The sequence below is a fragment of the Ostrea edulis genome, chromosome 9 (genome assembly GCF_947568905.1).
Source record: "Ostrea edulis chromosome 9, xbOstEdul1.1, whole genome shotgun sequence".
NCBI lineage: Eukaryota > Metazoa > Mollusca > Bivalvia > Ostreida > Ostreidae > Ostrea > Ostrea edulis.
The window spans coordinates 34,976,930-34,992,461 of record NC_079172.1 but is presented as its reverse complement, the minus strand read 5'-3'; the positions used below and the strand labels follow the sequence as shown (position 1 = coordinate 34,992,461).

The window sequence follows — 15,532 nt, the reverse complement described above, 5'->3', positions numbered from 1 at the left end:
TCCACATTTAAAATCTGTTTTAAAACGTTGTCTTATTTCAACCTAAACTATTAACGGTTTCGGTTAGAAACACCTGATTATGGTTCACGTATTACAATCTTTTTATATCTCTCAAGTGATTCGATACATAAGAGCTTGTTCTGCGTATAGTCAGTTTTTAAATCGAGGCAAGCTACTGGCAAACAAGTTGATGGTACAAGGGTTTCAACACTCTCGATTGAAGTCAGCATTTCGCAAATTCTATGGTCGGTATAACGATCTAGTTCATCAATACAACCTATCATTGGGTCAAATGCTGTCTGACATGTTTCATACCGATTGTTAGGTCGTTCTTGGCACACTGATTTTGACAACGGATAACTCCGTTTACCTGATCAGGATATAGGGCTCACGGCGGGTGTGGCCGGTCGACAGGGCATGCTTACTCCTCCTAGGCACCTGATCCCACCTCTGGTGTATCCAGGGGTCCATGTTTGCCCAACTATCTATTTTGTATTGCTTATAGAAGCTATAAGATTGATCACTGTTCGTTATCTTCACCTTTCATAAAGGAGAGTAACTTGTTCTTTCTCATTTTCGAAGACCCAAAGACTCTATCTGGTTTTGGAAATTAATTTTCCCCATACATAGCGTTCTACGTTTAACCCCCATCCCCATATAATCCCCCTAAAATGTATCCCAACCCCCTTCAATCTGAAACAAAAACAAACTTGCACAACTAGATACATTAACCTATCTTATCCTTAATTAAGTATCCAATACGTTCATCAACAGGTTACGAAGAACGACTGCGGAACCGAAAAAGAAAAAACAAGCCACGGAAGAATAATAAGAACCAAGCCAATCTCCAAACGTCGTATGGGAAACTTACAAATAGATGGTCCATGTTGAAATTACTAAGATAGAGAGTTGAGTGTGCGATTAATGGGTAATAAGTTACATAATTCTAGACTTTTGGAATGTATTAGCATAGTACCCATTTTGTAACTAAACTCTTTTACATTAGTGACACTGAATCTCGTGAGACCCCAGTATTGTATTTAAGGATTGAGACTCTGACTTTGATGTTGAAATTAAATCGCAAATAGAATTAAAACACGGTGAAAGGAACATAATCAAGTATACCTATTTACAGCTTTTTTAGAAGATCATACACTGCACAGTATAGTTCCCTCTCAATATTGAATGTAGCGCAATGTAACGGTTCTTTATTTGAAATCATACAGTAAGGAACATTTAATAGTGCTTAACCCAGTCTTTCCTTCACTTTGTTTATCACCCTTCTGTTGGAGTCGATCCAACAACCAATCAAACCTTTACACCGTCTCTTGGGCTTCGAGGGTTTTTTCCTGCGAGGAGGAGCTGGTGTTGACGCACGTTGAGGTTTCTTGCGTTGAATAGGTTGTGGCTTTTGAGGTTGATGTCCTCTGTTGCGTCCCCTCCTGAGATGGGCAAAAGAAGGATAGCCATGACGTGGACGCTTAAAACCCAAGATTCTCTTTCTTGATTTTCGTGATTTCTTTTTCTTGTTCCGATTTTTTTTCTTGTTTCGAGCCTTTTCATTTGCCAGGCGGCGCTCTAGCTGTTTAATCCTCTTTTCCTGTTCTAGCTGTTCTTTTCTTAATCTTTCCAACTCTAGCCGTCTTTTCTGTTCTTCAAACGACCTCTCAACCCACGGGTCCAACGTGTCTGGTAAGATTTCCCCGGGTCTCAATCTTCCCCTCCCCGTGTCTGGTATAATTTCACCGGGTCTCCGTACGCCATCCCCCCTGGGTTTTCTTGTGTTCACGCGTACTATCCCATAAGCATCTTTATATATATTTCCAGTTATGCCCCGGGCTTCTGCATCTCGGATACGGCGTTCGACCTCGGCCCGAGTCAATTGAACCTCACGTGCCACTCCATCTGGTCCTATCTCTGTAAACCATTGCAGGTCTTGTGTTCCAGCTCCGTGATCATGGTCATGGTTGTGACTGTCACGAAAATGACTGACCTCGAAACTCTGGATTTCTATAAATAGAAATATGTACTTGAAAACATCCTGAAATTGATATCAACATAAACATGTACACTTTTTATCAGGTTTATAAGAAACACCGAGTACATACATGTACAATAAATCTACAATCACCCCATGTGCATTGAATATAAGATATGGATTTTAAAGGAATTAACATTTTATCTATGATTATCTTGTGAAATCAATAAACATAATCATGTTACATGTAGAAGAATTGGAATCTATAATTTTACAACAAATACATGTAGTTCATTTCAATTTTCCGGATTAAACCTGATGCAGATGTATAAAACTTAATGAAGCATCAGAAGAAAGGTTTATACAATTTTGATTTTCTTGATTAATTGCAACTGCAATGGGATATTTATCTTCACGTCACTGGAGACAAAACGTAACTCGCAGTTACTTTAAACAAATCTTTATTCAAAAGAATAAGTTACGTTAAGGGCACCATAAGCCCCTAATTTAGCTTAAATTCTAAAATAGCTTTAAAACAGTGAATCCTAGTTATGCCTAATTAAGATTATGTGATTACATTCATGAATGTATTTGACTTAAGCAAATAACACGAAAGATTGTTACAAATTCTTAAACAACTAGTTGCAACTATTACTTGCTTTGGAAAACACAACACACATTTGCTTATGTACAATTTTTTGAATACCTAAATATGAATGTCTCATGAAACTTTGAAAAGAAGTAAGTAAGTTGATTCCCTTACCCTACATTAATTGTCACTCCCCCCCCCCCCCCCCTAAAATCAAAATACCGCACCACCCTGGTGTTTAGATACGCAGTAGTGTACAATGTATATTTCAAAGTTGATGAATTATATTTCTATTTACTGAAGAGACATTATTTGTCGAAATGTGCATCTGGTGAATCAAAATTGGTACCGTATAAGTTTTACATTATGACCCCTGGGTCAAGGCCTCTGCTGATGGACTGTTAGTCCCCGAGGGTCTCTACAGCCCAGTAGCTAAGTACTTCGTTACTAGCTTGTAAATACGGATGTATATTTAATTGCTGTTATAAGATTTAGAAATTCATTTCAAAATTAAGGATTATCTCCCTCAGTCATAGCTCTTATCCTTAGACGAATTTGACTCCACTTTTTTGGCACAGTTTTTCCCTATAATAGCTCTAAAACTTCATTGTTATTTCGGATTTCAAACATTTCGGTTGAGCATCACTGAAGAGACATTATTTGTCAAAATGCGAATCTGGTGCATCAAAATTGATACCGTATAAGTTTTAGATCATTTAATCGACGGAAACCCTTTGAGCTCATCTCCCTAAATTCTAAGGAAAATTTATTTTCTACGATTACTTATGTAAATGTTCCATGAAGTTTTTGAAAGAGTTGATTACGTTTCTATATCTTATATTGTAAATTATTCTGACTTCCTCTGTGAAACATATTCCGTAAGTTGTATAAAAAGTTGATTTCATTTCTACCTTACAAAATAACATTAAAACAATCCTAACCTTTAAACTCACCTGCAGGAATTTTAGTTTAATATTAGATGCTATCAGACTTAAAAAATAAAACACACTCACCTGTAAGAAAGTTTAAAAGAAGGATTAAAAAAGTCGTTCTAAGCATTGTTCAGAATAGTCACAATTACCGTGCCATTTGATCGTATTTATTACTTTAAACCTCACAGGCGTGTGTCGCCAGGAAAACAATCGATTTCTTCCATCCATTCATCTTAAGTCGACATCAATCACCAGGGGGACCTGTCATCAAATAAACAACAAATGATAAGGCACAGTTGTATGTTTTGTTGTGACGTCACTTGGGCTTATTTTGACGATTAGTCGTCATTTGTCAAGGTGTATTCACGTCGGAAGAGCCCACTTGCCCGAAAACGCATTGATATTTACAAAGAGTGTATTTGATATTACAATACACGCACCAGTATTCTTCTTCAGATAAACACATACACATATGTACATGCAATTTTACAACAGCAAGGATCACAAATTTATGTGAGAATTCTATATACATGTACATTATTTCATTTTCAGTGAAGTTTTCAATCACTTCCAAAATGCATAGCTTTTAGTAGATGTTACTGCAATCTCTCATCGCAAAATATCCCAAAACTCTCTCCCGATTGATGCATCTTTATAAGAACAATCTTATTGGTTTATCTGTCCCCTAATTAATACAGTAACGTCTGCGTAACATACTTTTATATTGCCCTGAGTGATAGATACGTTCATGAATATTCATAGGGAAAGCCTTTTTCCTCATGACCATTATTCAAAACATGAAATAGTTTACAGGTTTTTTCAAAGATCGGTGAAGCATCAAAGAAACCACAAAGCGTTGAATTCTTCGCTGTACTCTATTCCTGGGTCACATCTATACATTTCTGCATGTTTGTGCACGTGTCAAACACTCTCAAAATGTTTGTTTTGCAACTCTCTTTCCAGGAAACTAAATATCCTTTATCATTATCTTTGGTGGGTTCAACAGGCGTAGAACTGGGTGCGTTAAAGCCTTCCTTAATTTGAAATTATATCAACGTCACATCTGCTGAGGACAGTCATAGATAATTGATGGAGTGTAAGACTTGATTTAATGTAATGAAATTGTTTGAGTGTATTTGATTTGACCTTGGATTGGAGAAAATTTCTCAAATGTGTCCAACTATTATTTAAATTTGAACAAGGATGTTTTCAAGAAATATCATAAATCTTTATATGACTGAACACGAAACAAGACCGACCTTGTAACTTATAACTTTTATAAGATATCTTTAAAGAGGAATACCTGTAACAACTTCGTGTCATATGCACGTGACTTGTATATTGTGTTCATGTTTCTCAACTTATTTGATACTACAGAGCATGGTCTGCGTATGAGCAATTCTTTAAACCGAGGCAGAATACTGAGAAATAAGTCTTTGTTACAGGGGTTTCAACACTCTCTTTTAAAGTCAGTATTTCGCGAATTTTACGGTCTTTACAATGGTTTTATTTGTAAATACAACCTTTCGATAGGTCAAATGGTGTCTGAAGAGTTTTAAACCAATTTTTATAGACCATTCTTTACATACTGATTTTGGCTACCTACATGCATTACTCAGTCATTTAATCAAGACGCGGTGGGTGTGACCGGTTAATAGGGAACGCGTACTCCTCCTAAGTACCTGACCCCACCCTTGGGATTTCTCTCATCTCGTGTCTAATATCCAATACCTGCATGTTGTACACAAGTACGAGATATGTGTTCTGTTGATGATATACAGAATTATATGATTAGGAAGTTGAAATTCAAAGAAAATTGAAAATTAGAATATTTCTGAAAAAGCTAGGATGTTTTTTTTTTTTTTTTTTTTTTTTTTTTTTTTAGAACGAAACGTTCTTTTAAAAATTCTGAAGAATTTTAGCGTGTAATATCTGGGTCTTAATTGAACGCCATCTTTTCATGAAATAATTGCATTTATACCGAAACATAATTATATTTGCAGAATATTGAACTTAGATTGGTGAATATTAGCACTCGTTGCCTGCGCAGATACAGGATATTTTCGGGGGTTGGGGGGTGGTGGTGGTTAGATATTGGCAAGACAATAAAACACTCCGTTTTTAAAAAAAAAGTAAAATGTTTGGTTCGACAAAAAGCTCAAAATCTTAAAAGGGGGCACAGAGATTTCATATGAATAATCTTCAGTTTCCCTGCCTTATAAATGCATGACTGCACAATTTCTTTCTGCCAATTTCTAATGATGAGAGAAGTAATGATAGCCTAAACAGTACCAAAGTCAATGACTTCATGACAGTGTTGCAGCATACACTACCATCAGTCAATGGTTCACATTGTCCAGAAGTTCGTTGTTGTTAATACCGTGCGCGGTGTAAATAACGTTACGTTGAATCCTAATCTTTAGTTCAACATCGAGTAGAAATAAATTGCTACATTCATCACTGGTATCGGTGTAAATTGTAAATGACTGAAAGATATAAAACAAATTGTTCCAGCCTACATTCCTAGGAGAACACTTTCTACATATGATCATTTCATGATTTTGTGTTTTGTAATAACTCATTTTTTTCATAACACATGCTGGTATATACATTTCAAATACCAGGGGACGGAGTGTGGTGAAATTCGTACCTCTCTTTAGATCCGCGCATACGTTGGTGTGACAATTCGCTCACCAATATAAATCCAATATCCTTGTAATATTGAGAAAGGGTACAGCTGTATATGCATTAGATATTTTATTTCTTTTCATAAGATTAATTCCATCAATGCGTTATGCAGAAGTGTCGGTATTTTGCAGTAATTCAAGTTTTGTACAAAGATAGCAATGTCTATACATCTCCTATAACCTTTATAATTAAGACATCAATTAAAAGAAAATACTAATTCTAATTAGATGGATATTGACAACCTGTCTGTTGAGTGAGCTGATGTATTATAAAGGTATAGGTCTGTTAAACCAGCTATAGATTATCGGAAATGTTGGCCTCATTGTTTGTTTTTTATCCTTGAGCGAATAAGCGATCTGTCAGCGTAATTCAAAAAATCTTCCTTCAGGAAAACTTTTATGTTAATCATTAATATTTCATATTCTTCATGTTGATTTTTTTTAGTATATTCATTTATATATATATATATATATCAAAGTTAATTCGGATTGGATTTTTATGCATTTGTTTGTAAGCGTAATTCATCCTTTATCGGGCACGTAGAATCAGGGGGCGGGGTCCTCCCTTTTTTGACAACGTTCATTTTTTACAAGCAAAATGAGTTATATTCACGCACAAAGTAAGATATATATCTGATGTAAGTTTGGGACAAATTCGTTTTATGGGGGAAGGTTGTTCTCGTCTCTCTGTTGTTTGCTTGTCAAGAATTTTAGATAATTATTGGTGTAGTAGAACCCCCCTCCCCCTTAAAAAACAACAGCAATGCTACGTGTGGTTTATATATTTCAAATATTGATTAACCGTTATTACACTATAGTACCATGCATTTTCTATTTTATTGTGTAGTAGGCAGCCCCGCCCCCCCCCCCCCCCCCCCAAAAGAAAAACCCACCCACCCCCCCAAAAAAAACCAATGCTACGTGTTGCTGTATATTTTTCAAATTTTGACCAACCGTTCTTGCACTACAGTAGCATGCATTTTCTATTTCCCCCAAACGTATCTACTGGTATATAAACAGATTCAGGACACGTCCATCTTAAGTGGTCAATAGTACATGTAAGAAACCTACATCCTGGTTCTATGTGAGTGTGAGTGTGTGTGTGTGTGTGTGGGGGGGGGGGTCTTTCGATGTTCAAAGCATTGACCGTAATTTGAACTTGACATGAAAACCGATATATCTACACGACGAAACAGGTGTAATCATACACAGATGTCTAAGTTACATTGCTAGCTTCGCTAATTATAAAGTCAAATTAGCAAATGTGTCCATTGTTTCATGTATATACATACATATACATACAATCTAAACTTCCATTCCTTGAAACTCTTGATTCCGTGATTTGAATTTTGTATTCTAAAACCTTCTCCGTTCGTCAATCTATCATGAAAGGAAAATCACATGGACCTGAACACTGACGTCAGATCGAATGACATAAATATTTCTCTTGACAAATAAAATGTGAACTCATGAATTCGCTGAATTTGCTTGATACAGTTTTGACATGGCATATATATAAGACAGCATGCATGGTCATTGGTAATCTATAATATTTGATTCATGAACCTGTTGGGGTAATTTGGTGACATATCGCAACTTTTGTAACCTAGTGCGGGTGGAACGCATTTCAGTATTTAAAAGTTCAAGAAATGAGTGAATCTTTAGCCAGACATGAAACTCAACACAAGTTAGAATTGGGTTCCTTTTAAAAATCAAATCGTCTAGCTGTGTAAGCTCAGTGGGTAAATTACGCGTTCGATTCTAGCTCGATTCGATTCTAAAACTGCATTTTGTTCACAAAATGAGTTAAATTTAGAACTTTTCAATTTCCAAATATTATTGTACATATTCTCCACTTTCCATCCATATCAGATTTCTCTGGTGTGGTACTCCTTAAATCACGTAAAAATCCCCCTTCTCTCTCCTTCTGTCTAAGCTATATTCGTTGCATTTGCACTCTCTTCGTACATTTAACCCAACTAACAGAGCCATTTAACTAACTTGGGGGGGGGGGGGGGGGAGGGGGAGGGGGGGGGGGGGCAAGGCAGGTTATTCAAAGGGAGGGGGATGGTGAAAAATAAGGAGGAGGCTGGGAAGACTGAGGAAGATATTTAAAATTTTACATGTACTACAATGTTTTCAGCTATATGTGCAAGACCTGCCAGCTTTCTATACCCAATGTTTAATTCATTAACTAATGCATATATATCGAAATTGATCAAGGTAAAGTATTTCTAAAAAGGATATAATGGTAATAACCAGTTTGGTTTTAAAACACAGGTGTATTCATTTGATAAAGAAATAAAACTGAGGATTTCTGTGTCACCTGGACACTGTTTTATTTGACTAGGAAAGTAATAATCACCCCATGACTACTGACTGGTAGTAGCGTCATTAGTAGAATAACAAAAAGAGGCGGTTAATCAATACTTCTCTGCACAGATAGTAAAGTTTTATGTACCATGAACCATGTGCTTATGCTACATACGTCAAATGTTTCATACCGATTGTTAGACCGTTCTTGACACACTGATTTGACTACGGATAACTCCGTTTACCTGATTAAAGTATAGGGCTTACGGCGGGTATGACCGGTCGACAGGGGATGTGTACTCCTCCTAGGCACTGGTATATTCAGGGGTTCGTATTTGTTCAACTCTCTATTTTGTATTCCTTATAAGAGTTATGAGATTGATTACTGTTTGTTTTCTCCACCTTTCATACGTATAATTTGATCTGTAATTTAGCTGTTTTTACCAAGGTTTTTTTTTTAAATTCACATCAATCTAAATAGTAATAATTTTCAAACAATTAAACAACAAGAAGTAATTTATATGTAACAGACCCCGCTTGTCATAAAGCACTTGAATTCCTGATGTCAAAATTTGTACATTGGGCTTATCAGTGAAACGAGCACTTCATACAACGTCTACTAATAAAATATGTGTCACTACATGTAAAGACGTGTAGAGATGATTGATTTGACGAATCAATAATGTCAAAAACAAAAAATAATGAAATCTATAAAAATATTAATAGCATTGAATCTGAACTATTTCTTTTATATTTAGTTTTATAGACGGAAATAATTCAAAGAACTACGAACGTTAACTCTGGATTCCCGCCTACATTTTCAATTCGTTTGAAAAGCTTTGCAATTTTGTTAATGAAATTGTTTTTTTTTAATGCAAAGTAGAATTCATTGGTAATTGATTACTAACTTTAATACCAGTGTTGATGAATTAATTGCTCATAATTACAACTCCTTTTGATTAGGGGGTAGAAAAATATGTTCCTTGAAATCAATAACAATTTAATATAACATATTGTACTTTATATCATTGAGTAAAAATATGGTTAATCTTTATTATTATTATTATTTTGGAAAGAGGGTGTTGCACCGAAGCGGGAACTTTCCCTAATCGGAGCTCCGTCCATCACTCTTGACGTAGAATGACCTTCGTCCATATCTATGCTCTTATTGTGTATTTGCCATGCATTTGAATACCCGTAGGATTCCCCAGTACTAAGGGCAAGCCTAATACATTTCATGTGTCAATACATTATCTTCTGAGTATCAGATACAATGTATACGGTTACATGTTACGAGTGTATCAAATATTTAATATTCTATACTACTACAGTCTAAAAGCTCTTATATTCGTATGTATTATTTTATCTACAACCATCTGTACATGCCTCTGACCACAAAACAAATATGGGAAGTTTGATTCGCATTAATAAAGTTTGGCATAACTGCGTGTCTATGATCAAATATCAGGACAACGCTTTGTTTCATCGTCACTTTTATGTGACCAATCTGTACAAGTTTATGCATATACTGTCAGTGAAGCCAATCATATTCAAAGATACTGACAAAAAATTAATGCTGTGCATGGGGTGTGTGCTACATGTTGTGCACGGGGTGTATTCTACCAGATTTCATTTACACTTGAGTGCGGAATGTCATTCAATATTCAAGGCTATACTGATTGTAGTAGAACTTATATTTGTTGTTTTAAATGCCGGTAAGTAAAGTAGTTTATTGCCGTCTTCTTTGGAAGACGGTATCATATACATGTAGTTGAAGTATTTTACAGTCTTCGGACAATGCACTTCCTCTCCTTTGTGATTGGTAGAAAATGTATGATGTGAAAATTCTAAATTACATGTATTTCATTGGTGAAAAATTTAACACAGTGAACATCTGCTTTTCACTGGGTTTTTATTATTATTATTTTTATTATTATTTTGAGAATGAAAAGAAACAATGGTTTCTATTTCTAATACAAATATTATGTCTACTTCAAGCTCATACTAAACAAATTATTGTACAGTAGTTTCTAGTAGTTGTTTTTTTTTAAACTTGATTTTATATAAGATTTACCATTTTAGAAAAGTTTTATTATGTGGTCATTTAACAAAAATATCACCCTGTAGGGATCCGGGCTAGAATAGGTCCTCAGTACCCCTTACTTGTCGTGAGAGACGATTAGATGGGCAGTCCTTTGGATGAGACGGAAAAAAGCGAGGTCCCGTGTCACAGCAGGTGTAGTACGATAAAGATCCCTCCCTGCTCAAAGGCCGTAGGTACCGAGCATAGGTCTGAATTTTGCAGCCCTTCACCGGCAATGATGACGTCTCCATATGAGTGAAATATTTTCGAGAGGGACGTAAACAATATTTAATCAATCAATGAAAATATCATACATTTATATCAGTTTACTATATAAGGTTGTTCCTAAAGACAGCAAGCTTTGTTATAAAGCTATACTTGTATAGTTGAAGTATCTTATAGTCCTCGGACAATGCACTTCCTCTCCTTAGTGATTGGTAGAAAATGTATGATGTGAAAATTCTAATTTATTTCATTGATTTATTCTGTTCAACGTAAGGGAGATAATTTCGTGATGATTTAAGTTACGCACAACTTAACAGTTTTACAGGATTTTCAATCTTAAAAGAGAGAGATAAAATGAAGAGAAAAAAGAAGAAAAATTGCAACATAATGAAACTGACATTTTAATCATTTAATTTTACATGTTTACACGACTTTACATTGGTTGAATTATCATATGAATATCGTATACCCCCAAAAATAAAATAATAAATGACCGGAACTACTTTCTATTGGAATGGTGATGATTCCCCTGAATGGTCTATTTATAGATCTATTTATAGATTGGGAATCCTGAAAAGAACTTAACAACTCTATCGATCCAAATAAATTCATTCAATAAAAACATTAACACGTTAAAAATATATGATAAATAAACAATTCATTATACAAAATAAAATAAATATGACTCCCATGAAACCAAGTAAAAGAATTGGCTGGGTGGTCTCGACACATCTGATGCTCCACAGGATAATCGAATGTACTCAACCGGGGATGACAGTTGTCCAGTTCGCACCCTACGACAACTTCTTCATGTCACAGACCCGAATGCCACATCATTATTCAATCACTGTTCCAAAGCTGCAATGGCGTCTCCACAATCAGAGAAAGTGTGGTTCACAGCAAAGCTTGTCAAAGCGTACCAGTTTTCGAAATTCATGTCTGACATATCTAGAAATTCTGGATGCTCTCAAAATTACACCGCACACTGTCCCAGAGCGACTGTAATTCAAACCTTTAACGACGACGGTTTTGAACTCCGACATAGTATGTTCATGAGTGGGCACCGAAACGAGGCGTCCGTACGCAGTTATAACAAGGATTGCAGTGACCATCAAAAGCAATGCCTTAGTAATTCACTAGCAAAACTTGCAAGACCCTCTGCAACACTCACTCGTCCCCCTGGAAACCGTAGAAACCCTCAAGAGAACCCTACTTCCCTGGTCTCTGATCGCATGACACATCATGCACATGTCCCACGCTTACCGTTCGTACCGACATCGAACATTGAGGTGAATGCCAGTTCCACTCACCAAAGTTCCAGCAATTTTCTATCCACAGGATTCATCTCTAACTCATCCTTTCAAAGCTGCACCTTTCAGTTCACAGGGAACCTGTTTGTGAGTCAAAAGTAAACAGTTCGTGGAAGCCGCCATTACCGATTTTCAGTTGATGTTTTCATAAATTACTACGCCAATTTCGAAGCGTCATATAATGTAGTTCAAGAATAAATCTTTAATTGAACTAAAATCATATTAATTAAAGAATCCGCCTGATAGATAAAACCAAATAACTGGCTGTAATAACAGTCCATGACTCATTGCAGTGAATAACAGACACAAGCAACATTTACCAATTTATTCATATAACAGCAATGACACATCCGGGATATACTGAAATGGACAATATCGGCCGCATGTGAAACTTTTGTGGGGTAACTGGGGAGTCGCCCAGTGAGCCAGTTTAACTTAACTTGTAAGGGGTACGCTGGGTGGCCCGAGTAAAACATTCAGTGCCCAGACCTGAACGGACGCCAGCGTTCTAAGGAGGTAAGCGAGACCCGCCCTTCTCACCCTGTCTCCTGCAGTGCTACCTGGTATGTACATTATCATGTTGGACATAAGCCCCAAACATGCATCAGACTGTAGCATCCCCTCACTGAAGTGAGGTGGATGTGGGCCCAACCGTCCCCGGTGGTGGCCCCACTATTAGTTTACTTGTTTTAACTTGTACGACTTTTAGTACTGTAAATTGCCCCCTGCTTTAGAAGCAGGTGGGGGAAACAACCAGGTTTTGGAGCAGAAACAGTCATCACATACCATTACCGACTCCCCAGTTCGGCCACAGACATTGGAACAATGTCCCCCACAAAAAACTTGTAGGATTAAAAACTGAGTGAAACTCAAAATACAACAAGAGATGTTTGTAAAACACATATGCCCCCCCATGGTGCAAAATTGAAAAGGGTTATACACACACACATCATTTAATTGATAGTACATGTAGTATCATCAATTCAAAATATTGAGCAGACAATATCTTCCTATGTCAAGAGTGAATTGACCATGTGACCCAAATAACAATATGGGTTCATCTACTCCTTATGTTGTACCAGTGTACCAAGTTTGGTGTCAATCAAGCAAACAATTCTTAAAATATAGGAAACAAGATATTACTATGTCCAGTTCAACAATTGACTTCTGACCTCAAAATCAATATGGGTCGTCTTCTCCTGAAAATATACCAGTGTACTAAGTTTGATGTCCGTCAAGCAAAAAGGTTATCAAGATATTGAGTGGACAGTATATTACTATGTTCAGTTTGACCTTTGACCACGTGACCTCAAAATCAATAGGAGTCATCTCCTCCTGAATATACACCACTGTACTTAGTTTGATGTCTGTCAAGCAAAGGGTTCTCAAGATATTGAGCGGACAGTATATTCCTATGTCCAGTTTGACCCTTGACCTTTGACCATGTGACCTCAAAATCAATAGGGGTTCTCTATTCCTTAGGATGTACCAGTGTGCCAAGTTTGATGTCTTTCAAGCAAAGGGTTCTCAAGATATTGAGCGGACATTATATTCCTATGTCCAGAGTAGATTGACCCTTGACCTTTGACCTGAAAAACAATAGGGATCCTCTTCTACTCATAACTAACCCACATATGAAATATCATTATCATCAAGTGAATGGTTCTCAAGATATTGAGCGGACAACACGTGGTCTACAGACCGACCGACAGACAGACCGACCGACCGACTGACAGGTGCAAAACAATATGCCCCCTCTTTTTCAAAGGGGGGCAGAATAAAGAATTACATGGATAAGAATAAGTCATTTGATCAAACCACAGTACTTGAAACTGGAGTTGCACAAAAATTACAGTAAACGCACAATTGGCAAACAGCAACAAGCACGAAATGATAAATTACTTGTGCGGCGGGTAAGAAAAACCTTGACATTTGAAGAAAAAGAAAGAAAAAAAAAAAAAAACAGAAAAAATTCCAAGGCCGCTTGATATTGTTAAGAAATAATTGATTTCCCAGGACCGACATACAGACGAGTGCCATCTGTTCGGAACAACTCAATCTCAGTAGCCTTGATGACATGGTTGTGTCCAATGTACAAACCTCTAACTTGGTTAGCCATGAATTTTTATCATGCAACTATGGGCATCATGCCAATATGTTCTAGGTACTGAAAACGTGTCGTAGGAGTGCCATCCGCATGAAAAGAGCAATATATAAGTAATGGGAGGGGGGGGGGGGCTATAAATATGCCTTAATTAGTAGTGTTGGGCAGATAATTTGACAAACTAGGGGTTTGCCGGTTTGGTTGGTCTTGGACCTATGTGAAAATACCACGCTTGACCTAGCTGGTTTTGAGAAACTTGTGGAATCGACGATGACAAAACTTACTGACTGCGCAAACCGTAAAAATGCCAATGAAAAGGCTGCTGAAAATAATAAGATATAGGAAGTCTTGATATATTGAGACACCTATAAACCGCTTGACACCTTCTAGGGGTGAGAGAAATTTGATTGGTTGTTTATGTACATCAACCAGAATTCGCTGTGAATTTTGCCCCAAGACATAGCAGGGTTGGAGGCCTTACGGAGTCGGAATTGGTCGTCATACTTTTGCCAATTTTGTGAACGATTAGCTGCAAGCCTTATATCTCGCATGTACTTAAGCATTTCTTGGGCCGTTTGACTATGTTGAAGTACAATGCTCATGTAAATCATGAAGGCTGATGTCCATTTTTCAATGCTCAAAAAGGAGTTAAGTTGGCGCTTGACTACGCATAGCTTGTCATTGACAAGTTGTAAATCCCCGTGGGACTCAAACTGCTCCAATTCCGTAGCAGATTTGAGTAGGACAGACAGATCAATAAATCCCCCCTCCCATATTTTTTGCTTGAGTTTAAGCGAGACATGACTGCCGATATCATCGCATGCAGATGTAATTTGACAAGGTAAAGCCAAGAGTAAATATGCCGCTTGGTTCAACAAAAAATTGCAAGACTCACCCGGGTTATCCGGTGTACATGTATTATCGATTGGGAATCGAGGGACCTCCTCAGGGGGCTGTGGCTGCCCCTTTACAGGGGCTAGTCGATCCGTCCAAGGTGTGGCCGTGTGATTTGGACTTCGTTCCCGGAGTTGAGCTGTTGTCCGACGATTACGTTTCATCCCGACCCCCCTGGCCGGGGATCTCTGGGTCGCTGCTCGTTTTATAAGTGGCATTCCTAATGCAGGAAAAAATTGTCAAAAAGCTATGTGTAGGGAATAAATCCAAAAAGGGGAGAGAAAAACTTCGGCCACGTGCTTGGTTTCCGCCTCTAATACAAGAACCACGTTGCTGCTTCGGTTGGAAAAAGTGTAATGAATGGGTTCGATCACAGGGAGTACCGAGTGTGACGTAGTGCATACAAATTAACTTGTA

General features: G+C 37.2%; 1 protein-coding gene across 1 annotated transcript; it reads right to left on the bottom strand.

Annotated features, from left to right (window-relative positions):
* Nucleotides 1–1,193: 1,193 nt before the first annotated feature.
* LOC125659523 (uncharacterized) lies at nt 1,194–3,755 on the bottom strand. Its single transcript, XM_048891208.2, has 2 exons — nt 3,581–3,755; nt 1,194–2,010 (listed from the first exon to the last, which is right to left on the bottom strand). The coding sequence occupies exons 1-2, from the start codon at nt 3,624–3,626 to the stop codon at nt 1,247–1,249; spliced, it is 810 nt and encodes a 269-aa protein (XP_048747165.2). The 5' UTR covers nt 3,627–3,755; the 3' UTR covers nt 1,194–1,246.
* Between the last annotated feature and the right edge of the window lie 11,777 nt (nt 3,756–15,532).

Excerpts from the sequence above, each read along its gene's own strand:
- LOC125659523 (XM_048891208.2), bottom strand. The coding sequence starts at position 3,626 with ATGCTTAGAACGACTTTTTTAATCCTTCTTTTAAACTTTCTTACAG. Across the intron at positions 2,011-3,580 it reads TCTTTTAAACTTTCTTACAG|AAATCCAGAGTTTCGAGGTC; the intron begins GTGAGTGTGTTT and ends TTCTATTTATAG.